Below are 22,656 nucleotides of genomic sequence, written 5' to 3' on the forward strand. Positions count from 1 at the left end.
GTAGAAACTGACACTTGCTTTTTTCAACAACTGCCTAGTTGTGCTTGAAGCTGTTGTGCTGTTAGACACCTTTCCCAAAATCTGGTGACCCTCGGAAACGTGTCTTCCAGTAGGGTTGTGACTTTGGCTCTGCCAGATCTCCTCCTATCATAGTTTCTTCCAGTCTCCAATTGCTTTTGGATTGTGTAGGACACCACTGGACTCACTGAAATTTTGATTTTTTTTGCAGTTTCTCTAAATGAAATGCCTATACTTCTAAGTGTAATAATTCTCTGTCTCATTTAATTTAATTGCCATTTTCTTGACAATATCACCGTAATATTGTCCAAGTAGTAATTCAGAGGTTGTAGTAAAACAGTTTGTTCCAACTCTGTTTTAAGACAGACAGAGGGTTTTTAAGTAATCAACAAAAGTTGGGACACCAGTGCAAATTGTTTGCTTCAACGTGCAAAGCTTAATTTACTTTAATTGCCGCAGAACATCTGTAGGTTGTAACCTATTGGTTGTTCCCTGAAGAAGGCCTATTTTTATCCATCCATCCATCCATTTTCCAACCCGCTGAATCCGAACACAGGGTCACGGGAGTCTGCTGGAGCCAATCCCAGCCAACACAGGGCACAAGGCAGGAGGCCTATTTTTAATATTCTGAAATTTCCTTTTTGCTAACCCAGACTTTAAATTTAAACATATGGCAGTTTACTGCTTATCTTTTCACCATTTTAGGTCATTCATTGCATTTTAACTGATTACATTTGAAGAACAACTGGTGTTCTGAAACTTTTCACAGATGGTGTTAATAACTGTGATTGGTCAGAAGTACAGCATTTATTCTTAGCATTTAAGTCAAATTATACTAGCGCTTGCCATCATAATTGTTACGCAGCACAGCCTAATAGGTAAAGTGTTGGAATAAAAAGTACAAAGTTGCCAGTATACTTTATACTGTTGGCTCAGTAGGTCTGGGCAAGTTACCTAAACTTAAACAATTCTACAGTAATATGTAAGATGCTTTATGTAAAAGATTTAGCTAAATAAATGTAAACATAATTATTGGTGGCAAACTTAACAAAAAAATAATTACACCTCAGTTCATTAATGTCATTGAGGAGGAGGAGATTTTGTCTTACATAACATATCAAAATGTTTCTTTACTGCAGGTGTGAGGGTGTGGTATATGTACAGGGCAGAGATCAGGGTTTTGGACTTGCTGTTCAGGAGCCATGGATTCAACATGCTACTGTCCGTGAAAATATCCTATTTGGTAAAGAATACAACAGTCGATTTTATCAAGCAGTCATTGAGGCCTGTGCACTGACAGATGACCTCAATGTAAGTGTTCTCTTTTTTTCCTCTAATTAAAATAATTTTCTAAATAAACTGGATTGATCAAATTAGAGTGTGACATCTTTTTAAAAAGTCAATAATGATATATAAATGTGTACAACCAACTGTTGAAATTAAATTGTGAAAAGCCCACTGATAGGATTTAGAAATGGCATAAAAAGTCACATTTTGTAAGCACTGCACTTTATTAATTTGATTGATTCTGATTTTGTGCTGTTCACATTATTTGTAAATATAAATGTTTATACAGTATTTTTTTGTAATTTTGTTCAATTTTTTTTTTTTTTTTTTTTTTTTTATATTTTTATTTTATTAATTTTCATTGTAATCATTCCATACAAACAGATCCATTTATAACCCAACAAATTTGAAAACAAATCAAACCCCATCCCTGAGAAGGAGAGCTTAGCTAAAGGAAAATTTCTTTAAGCTTTTTAATAAGGCAACATTAGGCAAAAGAAGGGGAGAAGTAAATATCTATATAAATAAGAGATGGAGAAGGGAGTTAAATACAATAATAGTTAATTCTCTTATTCTAAAATAATATTGATTAAATCCTGCCAAGTTTTGAAAAAGTTTTGTACAGATCCTCTAACTGAAAATTTGATTTTTTCCAATTTCAAATAATATAAAACATCAGTTTCCCACTGACTTATAAGAGGAGAATTAGGATTCTTCCAATTTAACAAAATAAGTCTGCGTGCCAAGAGTGTAGTGAATGCAATCACCGTTTGTTTGTCCTTCTCCAATTCCAGTCCATCTGGAAGGACACCAAACACAGCTGTTAGTGGGTTAGGAGGGATTGTGATACTAAGGCTGTCTGAGAGGCACTTAAAAATCTTTGTCCAAAATGATGTTAGTTTGGTGCAGGCCCAGAACATGTGACCCAGTGAGGCAGGAGCTTGGTTGCAGCGCTCGCAGGTCGGATCCTGGCCTGGAAACATTTTGGACAGTTTTAAGCGAGACAGATGAGCTCGATATATAATTTTTAGTTGAATAATTCTATGCTTTGCGCATATAGAACTCGAGTGAATTCTCTGCTTTGCTACCTTCCACTCCTTTTCTGATATATTGATTAAGAGATCTTCTTCCCAATGTCCTCTTGGATCTTTGAAAGGTAGGGACTCTAATAAGATTTTATATATTGCGGAAATAGTGTTTGTTTCCTCGGAATTGAGCAGTATTTTTTCCAGCATTGTGGAGGGTGCAAGGTGGGGGAAATCGGGCAATTTCTGTTTAACAAAATTTCTAATTTGAAGATAGTAAAAGAAATGTGTAGCTGGGAGGTTAAATTTTGAACGTAATTGTTCAAAAGATGTAAATATGTTGTCTATATAAAGATCTCTGAGCATTTTAATCCCAAAACTTTTCCAGGTATTAAAAACTGGATATACTTGCGAAGGTTGAAAGAGGTGGTTCCCTTGCAAAGGTGCCACTGATAAAAGATTTTCCATCTTAAAATGCTTCCTAATTTGGTTCCATATTCTGAGTGAGTAAAGCACAATTGGGTTATTAGTATATTTGCGATAACTTTCATTTATTGGAGAGCAAAGCAGGGAATATAAAGAAGTACTACAGGATTTTACTTCTATTGCAGACCAAGCCTGTGTATGTGCATTTATTTGTGTCCAGGTTTTTATGGCTTGTATGTTTGCTGCCCAGTAATAAAACTGAAAATTAGGTAAAGCCATGCCACCTTCTGCCTGAGGTCTTTGTAGGGTCGCTCTTCGGATACGTGGGTGTTTTGAGTTCCAAATGAATGAGGTTATTATTGAATCTAACTGTTTAAAAAACGATTTATTGATATATATTGAAATGTTTTGAAATAAAAAGAGAAGTTTAGGAAGTTTGTTCAATTTAATGTATAACTTTGTAGTATCCTTTTACTTATAAATAATTAATAACTTGCCCTGCGATGGACTGGCACCCTGTCCAGGGATTGTTCCTGCCTTGAGCCTTATGCTTGCTGTGTCGGACTCCAACTTTCTTACGACTCTATTTAGAGTATAGCAGGTTTGGAAAAGTTCAAGTTTATTTGTCATTCCTGCCATATCTAAAATACAGTGGGATGAACTTGTATTACTCAAGACCAGAAAATGTACAGAAAGGAAAAAAACACAAAAAAGTAAACCAAGACAGTTTTAAATTCACAAAGTCCAACCAATACTTACATAAAATAGTTAATTAAATATTATGGCTAAAAATAAATAATTATGTGTATAAAAACTGGCTTGTAATGTGCATGTCAAAGAGAGTTTAGCAGACTTATTGCCTTATGGAAAGAAGCTAGTGCACATTCTGTCTGTTCTTTATTTTATGGAACAACATCTCGTACCACATAGCAGGAGATCGAACAGTTCATGAGAGGTATGCGAGAAGCCTCTCACAATGCAGAGGGCTTTCTTCATGCATCTGTCCTTAAAAATGTCCTCAAATTGACGGGAGAGAGACCCTGATAACCCTCTCAGCCATCCTCACTACACCTTACGGAGTCTTCCTGTCAGACACACTGCAGTTTCCGTACCAAGATGTGATGCAGTTCGTCAAGACACTCTCAATAGTGCCCCGGTAGACGGTAGTAAGGATGGGAGGAGGGATTCTCACTCGCTTCAGCCTCCTAAGGAAGTGCAACCTCTGCTGAGCTTTCTTGACCTGGTGTGTGGTATTGAGAGTCCAGGAGAGATCCTCAGTGATGTAGACACCCAAGAATTTTTTGCTACTGATCCTCTCCACAGGAGAGCTAGTGATACGCAGTATTCAGCCTTTGTTCTCAAGTCCACATTCAACTCTTTTGTCTTGTTGACATTAAGGGACAGATTGTTGTCCCCACACCAGCTCACTAACTGTTCCACCTCTGCTCTATAAGATGTTTCATCTCTTTACCTACTACTGTTGTATCATTAGCAAACTTAATGAGTTGATTTGTGCTAGATTTGGCAGTACAGTCATGTGTTAGAAGAGTAAAGAGCAATAGACTGAGCATGCAGCCCTGAGGGGCTGAGGAAACTGAATGACTGAATGTATCATTTACATTAGATGCATGCTTGTAAGGACTGACAATCATGTTCATTTTCCTGCATTTGTGATTTGTAAGACGTTTTAAATAAAAGTACTTGTATCTCTCCAATGCAGAAATGAATTTTAATGCTTTGCTTATTACTTAAATATGCATGAAACATATATTTCTGATAGCTATTAAATAGCAGCAGTGTAAAAATTTTGAAAGGGAAATTGTCCATCTATCTATTTTATTATACCTCTTTTCCTATTTCAGCATTTTAGGGGGCCAGACAGAACCTTGAGAGTAAACCAGCTCTAAACGGGTTATGTTACATACAATGACATGTACAAAAGACCTATTTAGAAATTTTATTTAGAAATAACCTGCAATACCCATCTATGGAACAGAGAAGGAAACTTCAGTAATCAAAGAAGCCAACATGGACATGGTGACAGGGAGCAAACTCCACACAGACAGTCAAGTCAGGCTAGTAATTGATTTCCAGGCCCATAGAGTTGGGATATTGCAGCGCTAGCCACCACTTTGACACCAGACTTTATTAGAGGAATCAGTTGAACTCAAAAATAATGAAAAGATATATTTCTAAGCAGAGAAAAAAAATTCTGCAAAATGAGAAAAATAGCTGGTGATATTTTCTCAATATGAATAATGTGGATTTCCATCCTGGCTTTTATTTTATATGGCTAATACTTTGTTTACTCTGTGTAATTTACTCTAATTCTGGGATATTTTTTAAAAAGTATTCAAAGTCATAAAGACTGTATTTTCTGTTGTTTGAAATTGGTGAATATATTTCATTTAGATACTTCCAGAACAGAAAACCATTTATAGTGTTTTGTGATAAAAAATAACAGTATATTGTAAACAAGTTCAGGGTTTTAAATAATTTAAGCACAATATACATGGAGTGGCCATTTTTTGGGTGAATAAGTTATGTGTTGAGTTGGTCGTTTATTGGCCCCCAGAACTGCCTTAGTACATTGAGGTATGTGATGCTGACACTTTGGGGCACAGGGCCACTTAAATTTTTAGTCTTGCTCATTCTCTGTCTGAATTACAAGCAGATGTAAACACAAAACATCTGGTACCCAACTTCTTCTTTAAATCCATTTGATTGTAATTAAGATGCTGTAATGACTGAGCGGTTATACAGGTATATATAGTAATTATATATGAAGGTCAGATATACAGTATCTAATTATTTAATAATATAATAGTTAGTGTATCTTATAAGTCAAATGTCCACAAAGTTTTATCTGATTGTATCTCAGACCTCATATGCTGCAATCTGGGCCACACAAATTTATTTTGTTGTATGTTAACGTATTTTTCAAGGATGTATGCATTTTGAACGAATTCACTTTAAAGGCCATTTGTGCAAATTTCATACATTACAGGCTAATATTATAAGCTAAGATTTGTTGTTGTGTTGTCTGTAGATACTGCCTCACAGGGACCAAACAGAAGTGGGAGAAAATGGAGTCACCCTCAGTGGAGGGCAGAAAGCTCGACTGGCCCTTGCCAGAGCAGTGTACATGGTAAGATTATTCCAAATAAGTTTGTGTTTCTTTATAGAAAAAAGCTGTTTTATGTGCAAAAATAGAATTAGATGATGCAATGTATAACTACATAAATAACTTTTTAATTGCACTAAGCAATTCAAAAATGAAATACCAAGAAGTTATTAGATAGATAGATAGATAGATAGATAGATAGATAGATAGATACTTTATTAATCCCCTAGGAGAAATTCACATACTCCTGCAGCAGCATACTGATAAAAACAATATTAATTAAAGAGTGATAAAAAATTCAGTGCAAGTTAAAAAATGCAAGGTGGAGAGTGCGAAGCAGGTATAATATATATTATATATTGTATAATATCTAATATATTAGGAGACCACTTGTAAAATTTCTGCTGTTTCTATTCTCTGGGTTTCTCTGGCCTTATCATAGGTTTCAGACGTTTTTCTTGTGGTTTTTCCTTACACCTCAACTAAATTGATTATTCAAAGAATACCTTCACTTGTTTATGTATCATTCTTGTAAATAACTAGTGTTTACTATTTCAATTTAGCTATACTTCCTGAGGGGTGGCACGGTGGCGCAGTGGTAGCGCTGCTGCCTTGCAGTAAGGAGACCTGGGTTTGCTTCCCGGGTCCTCCCTGCATATCGTGTCTGCATGGGTTTCCTCTAAGGAATCCATTCCCGGGAATTTGGGAATCCCACATTTCATTCCCAGGAATCCCAGGCTCCCGGGATGACACAGTGCACAGGCATCTCACATGTGAACGGTTTTAGAACGACCAACACTTATTTTTAATAAAACTACTGCAATATGTTGACACAAATAAAAGACTAACCTTATCTACAAGCAGTTCATGCTGTCATATAAGTAAATGTATCTTTAGTTGTGGTAATAAGAGTGTAGAAATCACAACGTCCTCACAGGTGGCGCAGTGGTAGTGCTGCTGCTTTGCAGTAAGGAGACTGTGGACGATTGCGGGTTCGCTTCCCGGTTCCTCCCTGTGTGGATAGCGCTTTGAGTACTGAGAAAAGCACTATATAAAAGTAATGAATTATTATTATTATTATTATTATTATTAACGTGTCCAGCGTGAGGTCATCCAGGCAAGAGCGCACCTTCGTGCAGAAGTACGCCAGCCGCTGAGAAAGCATGCTCTGCATCCACTGAAGTAGGCGGCATAATCATCAGATACTGATACACTTGTTCTAAACAACGCCCGCACTTCCCGTTGTTCTGAAACACCGCCATTTCAGCTTTTACTGATGCATCCAGTTTCTTGTCATCATTCTGTGATGGCAAGTGGCACAGATAATGCGGATGCAACAGACTAACGCATTGCAATTTCAAGTTGCTGTTCAAAGCTGTTGTCTGATGAAGTGCAAGCTGCAGCAATGGCGCCACCTTAATTATTTTCAACTATAACTTTGTTATTTCTCGATCGATTTTTACACTTTTACACACTATATATGCGAGCTTGGCCGTTCCCATTTTCCCGGGAATTACAGCAGTTTCATTCCCGGGAAATGAAAAACGCGGGAATGAAAAATGTCCGGGAATCCATCGGGAGCCCGGGAATGGATTCCCTAGTTTCCTCCGGGTACTCCGGTTTCTTCCCACAGTCCAAAGACATGCAGGTTAGGTGCATTGGTGATCCTAAATTGTCCCTAGTGTGTGCTTGGTGTGTGGGTGTGTTTGTGTGTGTCCTGCAGTGGGCTGATGCCCTGCCCGGGATTTGTTCCTGCCTTGCTTCCTGTGCTGGCTGGGGTTGGCTCCAGCAGACCCCCGCGACCCTGTGTTAGGATATAGCGGGTTGGAAAATGACTGATTGACTGACTATACTTCCTGATCAGGATGTACTTGGGAGAAGTTTTTGCTTTGGTACTGATTTGCTTGCCTAACTGAATATTATCAAGCAATTGTTTTCAGACTCTTTTTTTCCCCTCCAATAACTCAACAAACTTAACCAGCCATTCCTGGTGTAGTCATGGAATATCCACTTCTTCCACATTAAAAGAATACTCCACTCAAAAATGATATTTTTGTTACATTACTTACCCCAAGTAGTTTGCAGCAAAGGCTGAGAAAAAAATGTTAGTCTCATCTTTTCATGCAGAACAGAGAGAGAAGAAGGTTATGATATAATAGAACCCAGTGGTATCCAATGCTGTCCAATGGCAAACAATGTGACATTGTTTTGTACATGCGGGGGACAGAAGAAAACCTCACATTACTTGAGTTGCATAATCCACATGGCTGTTGTCCAGTTGTATGCTCAACACGTGCCAAGCTCAAGACTTTTAGCTACAGTATTACAAAATGACTACTTGTGGAAAAATCCATGTACATTATAAACAGAAAAACACATTCCCATAAATACAGGAGGACAGGAAAGAACTAAACTTGAAATTGTGCTCACAAAGAAAACCATACAAACACACAGTTACTACCAGCTTTTGTGATCCCGTCTTTTGGCTGTGGGAAAAAGTTAAGAGTCTGTAGGAAAAATCATACAGATACATGCAGAGCATGCAAATCACAAGTCTCATCCCGGTGTTACTGGCAATTTTCTGGAGTCTTTGCAGAACATGTACTTATTTATTGTTAGTAAAAATATATTAGTAAAATTGTATTTATATACTGTCTCTTTTTAAGGAAAAGGAAATTTACCTTCTAGATGATCCATTAGCTGCTGTTGACTGTGATGTAGCTAATTTCCTCCTGGAGAAGTGCATTCTGGGAATTCTAAAACACAAGACACGAATTCTGTGTACACATCGACTAGAGTTCTTAGACAAGGCTGATGTTATTGTTCTGATGGATGATGGAAAGATTGCTCAAATAGGTATTATCTTTAAATTGTGTTAAACAAATGTGAGTATGTAATTAACCAGGATGAATTCTAATCAACGCTTAATGACACCTTTGCTGAAATTGTAGCCTTTTCTATTCAAGACTAAAGTGATCGACAACTCTTACCCTGTCAGAGTAGAAAGTGCTCTTTAGGTCAGGGCTGCACCTGAATGTTCTTTTCTTCACTTTTTCTAGTACTTCAGTGTGTTGTTAGTATTGTGTTGACCACAGTTGCACACAGTACTGTAAATCTGTTTAGTACATAGTATAGATCAATCAAATTTTGTTATTTATTTGTTATTTGAAATTGTATTAGATTTTTAATCTAGGCAGTGTTCAGAAGATGACAGTATTATCAAAAATCATAAAAAGATTATTTATTATGTAATGTGAACAGCAGGGGGTGTTACAGGACCCCCCATCCCCATACACAACCTCACAGACACAGTCCCAGGTGTAAACTTGTACTTTTATTTTTATAAAGAACCTTTAACAGGCTTCTTTTCTCACAACAAAGCAAAGCAAACCCTTTCTCTTCTCTCTCCTCAATTCCTCCCTGGCTAGTGTTGTCCAGCCCCTCTCCCAAATCCCTGGGTGAAGCTGAGCAACTTTCTTTTTTACCGGACTCGGGTAAAAACAAACATAAAAGCTAAACTAAAAGTAATCACAAGACCTCTGAAGCAGGTTTGTCAAAATTGTATTTGCTAGCAATTCAAAAAGCTTATTTTTTATTAATTTTATGTGCTTCATGTGATTTATTTCAGGTACACCTTCTCAGATTCTTCCTATAATAGAGGCCCTTCCAAAAACAAGAAAAAATGACGAGAACATGAAGGAGAAAGGTATGGACTGGCTGTAAATGTTACATCAAACCTGACAATGTTTTATTCTGCAAAGGAGGCCTACAAGCACACAATTTATAGATATGTAGTATATCACTCCATATTGACTGGGGATGCTATTGACCTTTCTTGATATTAAACGCCATTTGTTTTGTTTTCTTATTTCCTAGACAATACTGAGAATGACCAAGAGAAAGATAGTTCCCTAGACCAAGATATCACTGTGTCTGCCTGTATTGGGGACGAGCAGAAGCAGATGGGTGCTGTGGCACTGAGGGTTTATAAGGCTTACTGGCTGGCTGTAGGCAGTTGTCTGGCATTGTTCATCCTCCTTTCACTTCTTCTTATGCAAGGTGTGTGAAATTTGTAACCTGGCAGATTTGGTTTGTCATGCGCCCTTGGTTGTTTAGCTGTGGCTACCTCTCATGTTGGTTTCAAAGTTAATAGAAAAGGGTTTAGAAAAGGGTTTAGTCAAACACCATCCTCTTGAGTTTGTTTCCACAGAGTTAAAATAATTCTAATACCGAAAATATCAAATAATAAAAAACAAATGATATAATGTAATTGATACAGTCTGTTATGCCCCTTTCATTATTTATGTCTTACTTGCATTTCTTCCTGTGCTTCTTTCTTAATTTCATATATTTATGTATTTTACTTTCACCCAGCCTCAAGAAATATCTCAGACTGGTGGCTCTCCAATTGGATTGCCAGTTTAAACCATAAAAGCAACATCTCATCTGAAGTCTTGCAAGTCAAACTTTCACCCCGTTTACTCCTATTCTGTCCTGGTGGCCTACTGTAAGTTAATTAAAAATATGGAAAATAAAAATTTCAAATGTTTATCTTTCAGTGTTTAGTAGTGATTAGCACTTTGTATAATTTAGGATTTATTTCCAAGTGTTTACATTGTTAATAAAAATGATTTATGGCTATTCTTCTAGCTCAGGGGTGGGCAGTGTTGGTCCTGGAGAGCCACAGTGGCTACAGGTTTTCATTCCAACCTAATTGCTTAATTAGAAACCAATCCTTGCCAATCTCAGACCTTATTTAATTTTATGGCTTGTTAGTCTGCAATGTTAGGTTCTTATATTATAATTTTTTTCCTTTCCAAGGATATCCTCCAAATGATTTGAAGCCTAAATTGGATAATCTTCAGTCTGTCACATTTTTCTATTAAGTGTTTTATTAGCTTAAACAGTACATGATGAACACACATAGATGTAAATGGAAAAAAAGAATGGAGAACTGCTGGTTGCTTTGTCATTTAGATCTTATTGCTAATAAGGAGCCATTAAAACAGTGAATGCTGCAGTTTAAGATTTAAATAAGCAATTAAGGGTGGAGAACCTTAACAAGCGAGACCACTAAAATGAAGCATCAAAATGTCACTTGAGCAGTAAGTGCTTCTTCATCAGCAATAACTGACTTCTTATTAAGAAACTGGGTTGGAATAAAAACCTGCAGCCACTGCAACTCTCCAGGACCGACATTGCCCACCCCTGTTCTAGCTTATTAACTGCAAACTTATATACTAAACCTAAACTTTGAAATAGTGCACTTCAGTGGGCTGATATAGGATTCAGTTCAAAGTTTTTATAGGTCAGGGTTTTCAGGATTATTCTTATTAATATTGCCTTACTCAACAATGAACTCAATTTACTTTCCGAAATGGGAAGCATGTAAATGCCTAATGCAGTTTAACATTTAAATGTAAAGACTCTACTGACTGGGGATCAGGATTCAATGTATACCAGCTGATCACATTTTAGTTTTGTAACCCTGGGCTCCACCAGGGATATACTGTTCAGAAGATCCAGCTGATAAAATGCAATTCATTACCATGTGTAGATAGTAGAATAACATTCTTACTTGCATATCTGAAAATTGCTCCAGGGGCACGGTTTAGTGGCTGACCCTGCTCTCTGACCTCCAAAGGTCATGAAAAAAGATTTATCCTTGGGGATTAATAAAGTATATCAAATCCGATCAAACAAAAAAATATTGACTCAATAATACAATACACAAAAAAAGACAAACAGACACACACACACAACATTTATATATATATATATATATATATATTTATATATACTGTATTTACAAAATATACCATATATATCTGCAAGTATTTATCAGAGGATGTTGCAGCTCAGGGCTGTAGAAGGCAGTCTGTCACCAGCTTCGTCTTCATGAGGAGGATTATAGAACACCCACAGCTGTGTATACCGTATCTGGGCTAGTGTTTGCCATTCAGTATCGATTTTTAGATGCTTACTGTTTATGTATAAGTTTTACTGGTGTAGGACACACTAGAAAAGGGTAAAAATGTAATGCTGCTTCTTTTTTTTTTTTTTTTTTTAAAGTACATTAGGACAGTCAAGACAAGAACAGGCCATTTAGCCCAATAAGTGTTGCCAGTCCTTTTCACTTAATTTTTCCAAAATAACATCAAGTGTAGTTTTCAAGGTCCCTGAAGTCCTACTGTCTACCACACTACTTGGTCACTTATTCCATGTGTCTGTAGTTCTCTGTGTGAAGAAAAACTTCTAATGTGCGAAATTTACTAAGTTTCGAACTGTGTCCCCATGTTCTTGCTTAACTCATTTTAAAGCAACAGTCTCGATTCACTGGACTTTATTCCCCTCATACTTTTAAACACTTTAATCATCCATCCATCCATCCATTTTCCAACCCGCTATATTCCTAACTACAGGGTCACGGGGGTCTGCTGGAGCCAATCCCAGCCAACACAGGGCACAAGGCAGGAACCAATCCCGGGCAGGGTGCCAACCCACCGCAGGACACACACAAACACACCCACACACCAAGCACACACTAGGGCCAATTTAGAATCACCAATCCACCTAACCTGCATGTCTTTGGACTGTGGGAGGAAACCCACGCAGACACGGGGAGAACATGCAAACTCCACGCAGAGAGGACCCGGGAAGCGAACCCAGGTCCCCAGATCTCCCAACTGTGAGGCAGCAGCGCTACCCACTGTGCCACCATGCCGCCCCACTTTAATCATGTTACCTCTTAATTTCTGTTTGGTTAAACTGAAAAGGCTCAGCTCTTTGACTGTGTCTTCATAATTCATCCCCTGTAGCCCTGAAATCAGTATAGATGCTCTTCTCTGGACTTTTTCTACTGCTGCTATGCCTTTTTGTACCCTGGAGACCAAAGCTGTGCACAGGACTCCAGATGAGGCCTCACCAGTGCGTTATAAAGCTTAAGCGTAACCTCCTTGGAAGTACTCTACACATGAAGGCGCTATATAACCTAACATTCTGTTAGACTTCTTAATAGCTTCTGATCACTGGCTGGAAGTTAATAGTGACATGTCCACTATGAACCAAAATCCTTCTCATAAGGGGTACTTTCAGCTTTCAGACCTCCCATTGTGTATTCAAGTCTACATTTTTACTTTCTACCTGAAGGCTCATGAGGAGCTTTCACTGGGATCCTCAGTATACAGGAATGATAGGAATTAATTTATGTAAACCACATATTCAGAAAACTTCATTGAACAGTACAGTGTGTAAACAAGTATTTAGAAATGATGTATATGTAAACACAGTGATCTGTCTTGAGTATAATAATATGTATTGAAATGTGGGATTTTCTTTTATTTTAGCAGTTTAGTTTTGAAGCTGCTAGACAATCAAAGTGTTACTGTTGTTACAATGTGCCCATATTTTATAAAGCCAGCAGATTACAAATTTTCAATCAACTGCATTCATAATTTTAAGTATTCTGCAAGTTATAAGAAAATTCAAATTGTGTCTGTATTTTCTCAAGTTTTAAACAGAAATCCACCATCTTTAAAATGCAAAATACATTTCTGTGATGCATGGCAATTCTCAAGCCTACTTGGTTCCTACATTTTTTGCAAGCTTTGTCATAATCCATCCAATTTGTGTACTTGGTTTGATGCTGACAATCAAATCAATTGTAATCTGTAACACTGTGTCCTGTAAAAACCTAAGACTAAAGCATGTACATATAACAAGAACGTCACAAAGTTCAAATACCTATTTAATCTAGTTCAAGCAGAATTATAGGAGTACATATAATTAATTACTTCATATATTTTAATACAGTCACCCATAAATCACATTAGGATTTCAGGGATGGATACATGAGTGCATCCCTGCATAATGTATTTAATATAATATATACACTAACACAGGATCAGTTTACAATCGCCAAATAAAAAAATCCAATGCGCACATTCCACACAGAAGGCACCTGGAGGCTGATGGCAAACAGAGATTATCATCAGTTAGCAGGTGCTGTCTGTCTGGAGTTTTCATGTTATCTCTGTGTTGATGTCCATAATGTCTACTCTGGATATTGTAGTTTTTTTCATAACCCTTTTTGATTAATTTGCAAATTTGTAAATAAATGTTGAGTGCACATCAAAGCACATCGAGTAATGGACTGAAATTTGGTAATTGGGTTAATTCCTGTGTTTCACTTAAAACTGCCAGGATAGGCTGCTTCTACTTATGATCCTGTAATAAAAAACAGGTTCAGATAATGAAAATGGAATGTGAATTTTAAAATGGGAGCATATCAGACTTTGACAAATGATCAGTAGAACCAAGATAATAGAATTTGTTAATAATTTCTAAACAAGAAGCCAAAATCAAATTATATTATTTTACAATCAATAATTACAGTATAAGGCCCTATCAAAATACTGACATTTTTGGAATGTCTAAGTTCTCTAAAACAGTTAATTTTGTTATCAGTAATGCAGTAATGAGTGTTGCTACCAAACATCGTCAGGAAACTGGTTTGAATGGTGGCCTGGCCACTGTTCTATGTAGATGCTTTTCTTGTGCCTGAGACTGTGGAAGATCCAACTCTGTACAATCCTGAAATTAGATTCTGCGAGTTCACTAAATTAATGGATGGACAGCATTTTATTTTGTCGATATTTTATGAAATAAAAATAGCATTCTTTGTAAAGAAATCAATTTTATTTTTGATAAAAGCTAAGTCTAGAACTTGACACATTTGTTTATCCTATTCATTTTTCCTTCTCTAGAAATTCTTATAGAATCTCTTTTGTTTTAAATCTTATCCTTTATACTGTAATGCTGTCTGTGCATTGGTCCTAAACAGTTTTTATTATTGAAGTGTATAATTGTTATTTTTTTATTATTTTTTTTAAAGGTACCCTGTTACAGTTCCTGAGGAGAACACTACATTGCACACTAACACTTCAGATGTAAAATTCTACCTAATTGTCTATGGTTCTATTGCTGCAGCCAATTCTGTCTTCACAGTTATTCGAGCATTCTCCTTTGCCTATGGAGCCATTTGTGCTGCAACCATCATTCATGACAGACTACTGAGCAGGGTGTTGAAGGTACTTTTTAAAATAGATTTAGGCTAAAAACGTTATTTTTGTTACATGTATGTTGTCTGTTCTTACCTGAACACAATATATACACTGAAGATTTAATGTAATTGAAGTTCTTATGTGATTTTTATATCTAAAACAAATAATAATCCTCTTTCTGCTAAAGTACATTATTAGACTTAGACCTTTGTGATATTTCTTAGGCCACAAAATTAACTTTTTCCAGCCTAATATGTTTTTTTAAATTTAATGTGATAACACAGGAATGGGTTTACATTGGATGTAGTAAAAAGACACATGTAATGTGGCAAATTTGTTTTACGTCTGATTTGAAGTTCTTTAGTTTGAGTTTTACATTGATTCATGTTGTCAGACTAATTTACTGTTGTAAAGATGGCAAATTGAAAACCGTTTTATATATACTTTGTCATTTTTCTATTTTCTGTCCTGTCCAGGCCACCATGACTTTCTTTGACACCACCCCCTTGGGCCGCATTGTCAATCGTTTTTCATCTGACCTGTATTGTGTAGATGACTCCCTGCCATTCATACTGAACATACTTCTGGCGAATGTCTTTGGGCTACTGGGAATGCTGATAGTAATAAGCTATGGGCTGCCCTGGATTCTGCTAGTGCTGTTTCCTCTTGGCATCATTTACTTCTACATCCAGAGATACTACCGGCAAACCTCCAGGGAACTGAAACGGTTGTATAGCCTCACCCTGTCACCAATTTACACACAGTTTTCTGAAACTCTTACTGGGCTCACTACAATTCGAGCAAGCCGTGCGGCACCCAGGTCAGAATCCGCGATGGAGGAGATTAAATATAATTATGTAATTACAATAATGCTAATGGCCTGTTCAGGGGCAACTCGGCAAAAAGACAACTGGGCAACAGACAACTCGGCGAAAAGACAATTGGGCGACAGACAACTCGGTGAAAGACAATTCGGTGAAAAGACAACTCGGCAACATCCTTTACCAGTTAGGTAATAGTTAGGTTCAAAGAGATTTTTTAATGATATTTAAATGACAACGTAGGGCGCCGGGAAAATCCACAGAATCACCTGCTTTATGAGAGTACCAATACGTTGAGAGTAAAGATATTCCTTAAGCCGTACTCGCAGGTCACCTTTTGTATTCTAAATAACGTTATCATACAATTGCAATCAATACAATTTATATAAAGGATTAGCAATTTTGGTTGCAGAAGATCATGTAAGATAGAGTTTGTTCCATCTGCAGAATGAAGTTTGTTCGTCAATTATATAAATTTATTTTCAACATTTTAAATCATGTTGTCATTTAAATATTCTGTAATTAAAAAAATCTCTTTGAACCTAACTATTACTTAACTGGTAAAGGATGTCGCAGAGTTGTATTTCGCCAGGTTGTTTCTTTGCCGAGTTGTCTTTCGCTGAGTTTTCTTTCGCCGAGTTGCCACCGAACTCTAATGGCCAGAGACTCAATCACTTTCACAAATATCAGGATTTTAATGAAATCTGGTCTGCTGATATGATTCCAAGTACATTACTCTTCTTGTGGCTTGGTTGACTAAAATTATTTGGAGAGTTTTGCTCAAGGAGACCTCTGATTGTTCTCTGGTAGTCTGATATGTGAATGGACCTGAATGACATGCATGTTAGATTAATTGGCAGCTCAGATTTGGGCTTGACATGACTGAGGGCTGGCATGTGTGTGAGTGCCTTTTCATGGACTAGCACCATGTTCAGGGTTAGTTCCTGTCTTTCAGCCAGTGTTACTGGTATTTTCTCCAAGGCTTTTCCAAGGCATCTTTGCCTGATTGGAGAGAACATGGAAAATGCCTTCACTGTGGATTGAGAAGCTCTCGCTTATCTCTCCCTTTAGAGAGCTGAATGGAAATAGATTTTATAGGCTTAGCTGGTGAAGAGGAAGAGCAAGTGGAATGGGTTGTGTGAATGTAACAATGACATATGGAGCTGTCAGGAGGTAATATTATGTTTAGTCCTTTTAGGGTAACATTGGAGTTAGAGAGGTTTGCCAACAGGATGTGGCCCAAAGAGTGCTGTATGCAGTAGTAAGATATGGTGGGAATGGGAGGGTGGGATATTGATATATTTGCGCCTGGTTACACTGTATAATGTCTTCCCTTTATAAGTCATTAACAAATATTATTTAATGCTTAACAGGTTATTAGTTAATGTACATTTAAATAGTCATCAGTGTAAATTATTATACAGTTTTACCAATATATGAATTACAGTGTAGGGCCATTAAGCCACGGACCAGTAATCCGCAAATTCGCTTAAACTGCGCAAAAAGCTTGGATCCCAATTTTTTGACACTATGGATCGTACGGACCTAAACATGGCCTCTCAAACACTCGAGACAGGTGTTGACAGCTGTTATTTTGGCATTTCGAATGTCCGTGATTGACATGCTATGCACTATCACGGATTAAATATTTAAATGCTGGCTTATGACTTCAAAGAGGTATTTATAGAAGATTAGTCTTTTATTTATCAATAAGCAATAAAATAACTTACAATGAAATTCAAATATTAATCTGTTTTATCCACGCTGAGTCGTTATAGAGGCCGCCATTGTAACCGATTCACACCTTACAATGCTACAAAGTTAATCCGCGGTAAATCCGCAAAAAATCTACTCGTGTTTAAAGTATTATTTTTAATTCGATAATCTGATAAAACTTGAAATTGTATAAATATGAGTCACAAACCCAACGTAAATCACTTCAGTTTCTGAATCTATAGCAAGCACATCATATTTGCTTTAAAAATGTTTACGCCATGAGTAGTAAACATAAACACGCTTCATATGATGTTCAGCAAAAGCTGGATGTCATCGAAAGAATACGAAACGGCGAAACTCGCATTAAAGTAAGCAGAGAGTTAGGGTTACCTGAGTCAACACTACGTGGATGGATCAAAGGTGAAAACAAATTAAGAACATTTCTTGATGAGCTTGATGAAGGTGGTTTAAGACGCAAGAGAGCCAGAACAAGTGATCAAAAAACATTTATTTTTTCATTTTTTATTGTAATTTATGCATTATCAAAAAATATTTAAGCCGCAGACCACCTAAGCCGCGGTTAAGCAGTTTGGACCCCAATCACCGCGGCTTAATGGCCCTACACTGTATCTTAATGATATTTACAAGTTGTTAACATTCATTATGCAACATCGTTACATCTTTACAGATAATTTATTCATTAGTGGCAGATTTTTATTTTTGCAGTAGCTAATATGAAGTTGAAACTATTCAGCAATTGTTACAGATTTATTAATGAAAGCTATTATACTGTAAAGTGTTACGCTTTGTCTTTTGTTTGTATTCTTAAGGAAGTTTAGTATTTTTATGCCAACTGGTCTTGTTTTAAAGACATATAGTCTGACCTGTTAGAGGACTGAAAAGTACAATTTTAATTGGGGGCAATGCAATCAAAACCAGAGCTTTATCTTTACCAAAATTAATCTGACAGCTGTTTAAGAAATGCTGTAATAGTGATTTGCATGTTCTTCCAGGTTTGAGCAGGAAAATGAGAATCGTCTGGAAGCCAACCAGCGCTGTCTGTTTGCAAGTAATGCAGCCATGCAGTGGTTGGATATTCGGTTGCAGATGTTGGGTGTTGCTGTAGTTACTGCAATTTCTGTGATTGCAGTTATACAACATCAGAAGAAATCCGTAGATCCAGGTGAGCAGTAGCAACTGTATATCATATTTGTGGCTGAAAATTAATGGATTTCTATTGTAGTTTGAAATAATATCTTGATATGCATCTTACTAAAACATAACTGACATCATATTCTCATCAAAATTGAGCCTGCTTTCAGTTGTAGTTTTAGATTTGACGTTAATATTTTGTCACTCACTGATTTGTGACTTATTTTTTTTGACATTTTCTAAGGTATATTGGCCATTATCATGTTACTGTTTGAAACCTCAGTATTAAATCTACTTTTGTGAAACATTTAATTTTTAAAAGAAAGACTACAGACTATTTTAGTTTTTCTTTTGGTTTCTTCCTTGTACTAAGAAGTCTCATTTATTAGGTTAAACTTGCGATTACATTGCTCATATCCCAAATCCGTTACATGCTTACATTTTTTTTCCTGCAATACTTACATTTACCACATTTATTTATTTGTACCATTAACATGTACTTACTATGCCATTAAACACTTAAACTGACATGAAAATATTAAACATACTGCAAAATGTGTGTGAACATTTCACACCATCAAGCTCCTTTGCTTAAGGAGCTAGGTTGTCCCAATGTCTCACACAGACGGTTTTCAACAGTAGTGATAGTATTCATAATGACTATATAGCATATTTTTATTGGGTTATTACACTATATTTTGTGAAAAAATGCATACAGCACTTCTGTACTGAATAAACATCCCCTTAATACCAACAGCAACAAGTCTACATAATGCCTCACTGGGACTGTGACAGCCATGTCAGAACCTTTCTTTTCTGTTTTTAATTTTGTTGTTTTATAGTCATTCTGGTATGTGTTCAGTCCTAAGTGTCTGTGTATATTTATCTACTTATCTGTCTATTTATATATTTATTTATTTAAAGAGCTTCTGTAAAAAGCTAAATTCCCCCTTCTGGACAAATAAAGGTCTGTCTGTCTGTCTATCTATCTATCTATCTATCTCAGTGTCTTTAAGTTTGTGCTTGATGCGTGTTGCTATGCAATGAAGTACATAAAGTACAAGTTCTAATAGTTAGAAATATCTCTTCCATGATCTAATGTTATCTTAAGTGTGAGACTTAGTATATGGTCAGAAATTAGATGAGACAGATCCTTAGTTTATCATTTTCATTTTTAGCTTCTTATTTTCTAAGCTATATCTAGGGGTCTGAAACATTTGCTAATGCTTTAGATTTCTGTAAGTCCTAAAAGAATTCTCTGAATAATTGGTGAGTGAAACTACAACTAGATTTCTGTAGCTCAGTGCCCAGTTAATTTGGTCAAGTGACAATGATTGATGTTATTAAATTTTTTTTGGACTTTCAGAACAGTAACAGGTGTTTAATTTTGTAGGCTATAGCATAAATGGAGAATACAAATTTTCCCGTAAATCCAATGATTTCATTCAATAGCAGGTAGTGGATCAGTAGTAAAATTTTGACTGATATCAATACCAGCTTTTTGATCTTAGAACCAGCACAAAATAAAAGATAACTCCAAAACCCTCCATCTTTATCCAGTCTATATCAATCGAAGCAAGGCGGGTTCTAGGTAGAGGTCCCCAGGTAAAGTACCAATCACTTTGAAGCAATAAATGGGGGCCCCCATGAAGTTCTAGTCATGTCGAAGCATGTAGATTTGTTTTGTTTCATCAAGGCTTTGAATAGCGAGTATATCTGGAGTGTTGGTGGGGATTTGTAGAGGACTGACAGAAAAGCTGACGTTTACTTTTGGTACCAAAATTTCCAAAATGTTGGTTCGGTACAGTATTAAAATTTGTGCTTTTTGTATTTTTCCAGTACTGGTATACTGTGCAACCCTACTCCTTATAAACTGACAAAAGAAACACCAAGATTTGAAAACATGCACTAGGGGACATTTCTCTTTGGTATTGCTCTTAACAATAAAGTGCATTGATCTTTTTTGTTTAATGGTGGTCCTCTACTCAACCAATCTTGACAGTCCCCTCTTGTATTTTTGACAGCTCTGGTAGGCCTGGCTCTATCATATGCCTTATCTGTCACAAACCTACTCTCTGGGCTTATATCCAGCTTCACTCAGACAGAGACTCAGATGGTGAGTGTGGAGCGGACAGAAGAGTATTCTACTGATATTCCCACTGAGCCACAAGAAGCTACCCTAAAGGTAAATACAAGATTGCAATAATGACAGGAATGTGAGGAAGTGACTAAGTTGTTTCACTTTTCCATTTGATGTGGGATTGACTTTCTTTATTTTTATCAGATAAGTTAAGTTGGCATAACACTATCAAGTGATACAGTAAATGTTTGTCATCATACAACACAATGATTTATTCACCGGTTTTTCATAAAGCAATGCTTGAGTCCTATAATTTTGGTTGAATAACAAATTAAGAAAACTTGTAGACAATTAAGTGTGGTGTCTAGTCTAGTGATGCAAGCTTGTTTGGACACTAAACTGCTCTAGTATGAATGGTGAGGACATATGAATGTGTTTCTTTGTCTCATTTAGGCAGAAGCCTTTCTGTTGCTAGTTACTGTCCACACAACTGTCTCTCTCCACACTGCTAATAAACAGAACATTTCAGGCTAGGAAAACAAGTGAGTGATTAGTCATACACAATGACAGTCAGTGACCTCTTACTATTTTACTACTCAAAAGTTACAATTAGCTAATAAAAAAATTATCAAATTTGAATGCAAATGAATCATCATGTATAATAGTTGCTCAAAAGATTATATTAGATTCCATGACAGATAGGAATATGAAATTGTGTTATATACTTGGCATCAAGATTAATTTAAAGTAGAACAGCAAAGAGAGTAATGCTGCAGTCTTATGGATCTTGTGTCTTAAGTTAGACAGAATTCTGCTTTTAGAAGATGAGCAGGTTATATGGTTTGTTTGAGGTTAAATTCCTGAGTCTGCGATACTGACATATCAAGTTTGAATCAAAGAGGTTAACAGGTTCTCACTGTGTATGTACATATGGCTTTTATACTGGGACTTTGGTTTCTTTGCACTTTGTAAAAGCATTTCGTCAGTTTGAATGCATCTTAAATGTACCAGATATGTTTGTGTTACTTTTGTGATCTACAAAGGAATGGAGTCAAATGTAGGGCAGGTTCATGTCTTAACGTTTTTATTGCTGGATTAGTATTTTGCTCTCTGCAATTCCAACTGAGAATGAACTAACTAGCTAACTAACTAACTCTTTTTCCCCCCCACGGGGGAATTTGTCAGTCATGTTGTAAAAATGGAAGAAGTGATAATTTGTTTTTCTACATCTCATATAATAAAAGTTGTGTGATTTGTTTCTAAATTTATTTTCTTGTTTAGGCAGTTCCCATGTGGCCTAGGCAGGGACAAATTGAGTTCCATGGAGCAGTTTTAATATATCGACCTGGCTTACCTAATGCCTTAGACGGAGTGGATCTGGTCATTCATTCTGGAACAAAGGTTGGAATTGTGGGTAGAACTGGTTCTGGGAAATCTTCAATGTTCCTGGCACTGTTTCGCATGGTAGAGCTGAGCGGAGGAGAAATTCTTATTGATGACATAAACATTGGCCTCATCAACCTGGAAGTTCTGCGGTAAGGAATTTTCATCCCTCATTTTTTGACTTACTAAGGCTATATGTTTTGTTGTGGTAGGGTCTTAAGGTGACCCTGTTCTCCCATTTATACTCTTTATTGGGTACACCATAACAGAATGGCCCAAATCCCATACTCTTACCTCACTACCAGAGTTGATTACTATTGCAGTTCAACACTTCCCCCTTTCTTTTACATGTGTAGGCCCAGGCAATTAGAGTACCAGGACAGGCAGGAGAGAAAATTACTTTTTTATTCATGCTTAGATTAACTTAAGTTTCCAGTTTTGCTCAAAATAGGGTAAACTGAGTGTTGGTAAAATAATACAATTTGAATAATCATGTTGTATCAAATTTGCCTACTATTAGGTGGGTTTGTGTCTTAATATGTTGAATGGTCTCAGGTACAAT

At 36.6% G+C, this 22,656-nt stretch overlaps 1 protein-coding gene across 1 annotated transcript in view; it reads left to right on the plus strand.

Moving 5' to 3' along the window:
* abcc10 (ATP-binding cassette, sub-family C (CFTR/MRP), member 10) overlaps positions 1 to 22,656 on the plus strand; it is a 55,860-nt gene that overhangs the window by 21,389 nt on the left and 11,815 nt on the right. The window contains exons 8-18 of the mRNA XM_028820162.2: positions 1,158 to 1,329; positions 5,806 to 5,904; positions 8,547 to 8,736; positions 9,509 to 9,586; positions 9,757 to 9,939; positions 10,255 to 10,387; positions 14,774 to 14,969; positions 15,419 to 15,762; positions 18,493 to 18,662; positions 20,656 to 20,816; positions 21,993 to 22,246. Of these exons, the coding sequence (XP_028675995.1) occupies positions 1,158 to 1,329; positions 5,806 to 5,904; positions 8,547 to 8,736; positions 9,509 to 9,586; positions 9,757 to 9,939; positions 10,255 to 10,387; positions 14,774 to 14,969; positions 15,419 to 15,762; positions 18,493 to 18,662; positions 20,656 to 20,816; positions 21,993 to 22,246 (1,980 nt within the window). The remainder of the gene's footprint in view (positions 1 to 1,157; positions 1,330 to 5,805; positions 5,905 to 8,546; positions 8,737 to 9,508; positions 9,587 to 9,756; positions 9,940 to 10,254; positions 10,388 to 14,773; positions 14,970 to 15,418; positions 15,763 to 18,492; positions 18,663 to 20,655; positions 20,817 to 21,992; positions 22,247 to 22,656) is intronic.

The sequence above is a fragment of the Erpetoichthys calabaricus genome, chromosome 15, assembly GCF_900747795.2.
Source record: "Erpetoichthys calabaricus chromosome 15, fErpCal1.3, whole genome shotgun sequence".
NCBI lineage: Eukaryota > Metazoa > Chordata > Cladistia > Polypteriformes > Polypteridae > Erpetoichthys > Erpetoichthys calabaricus.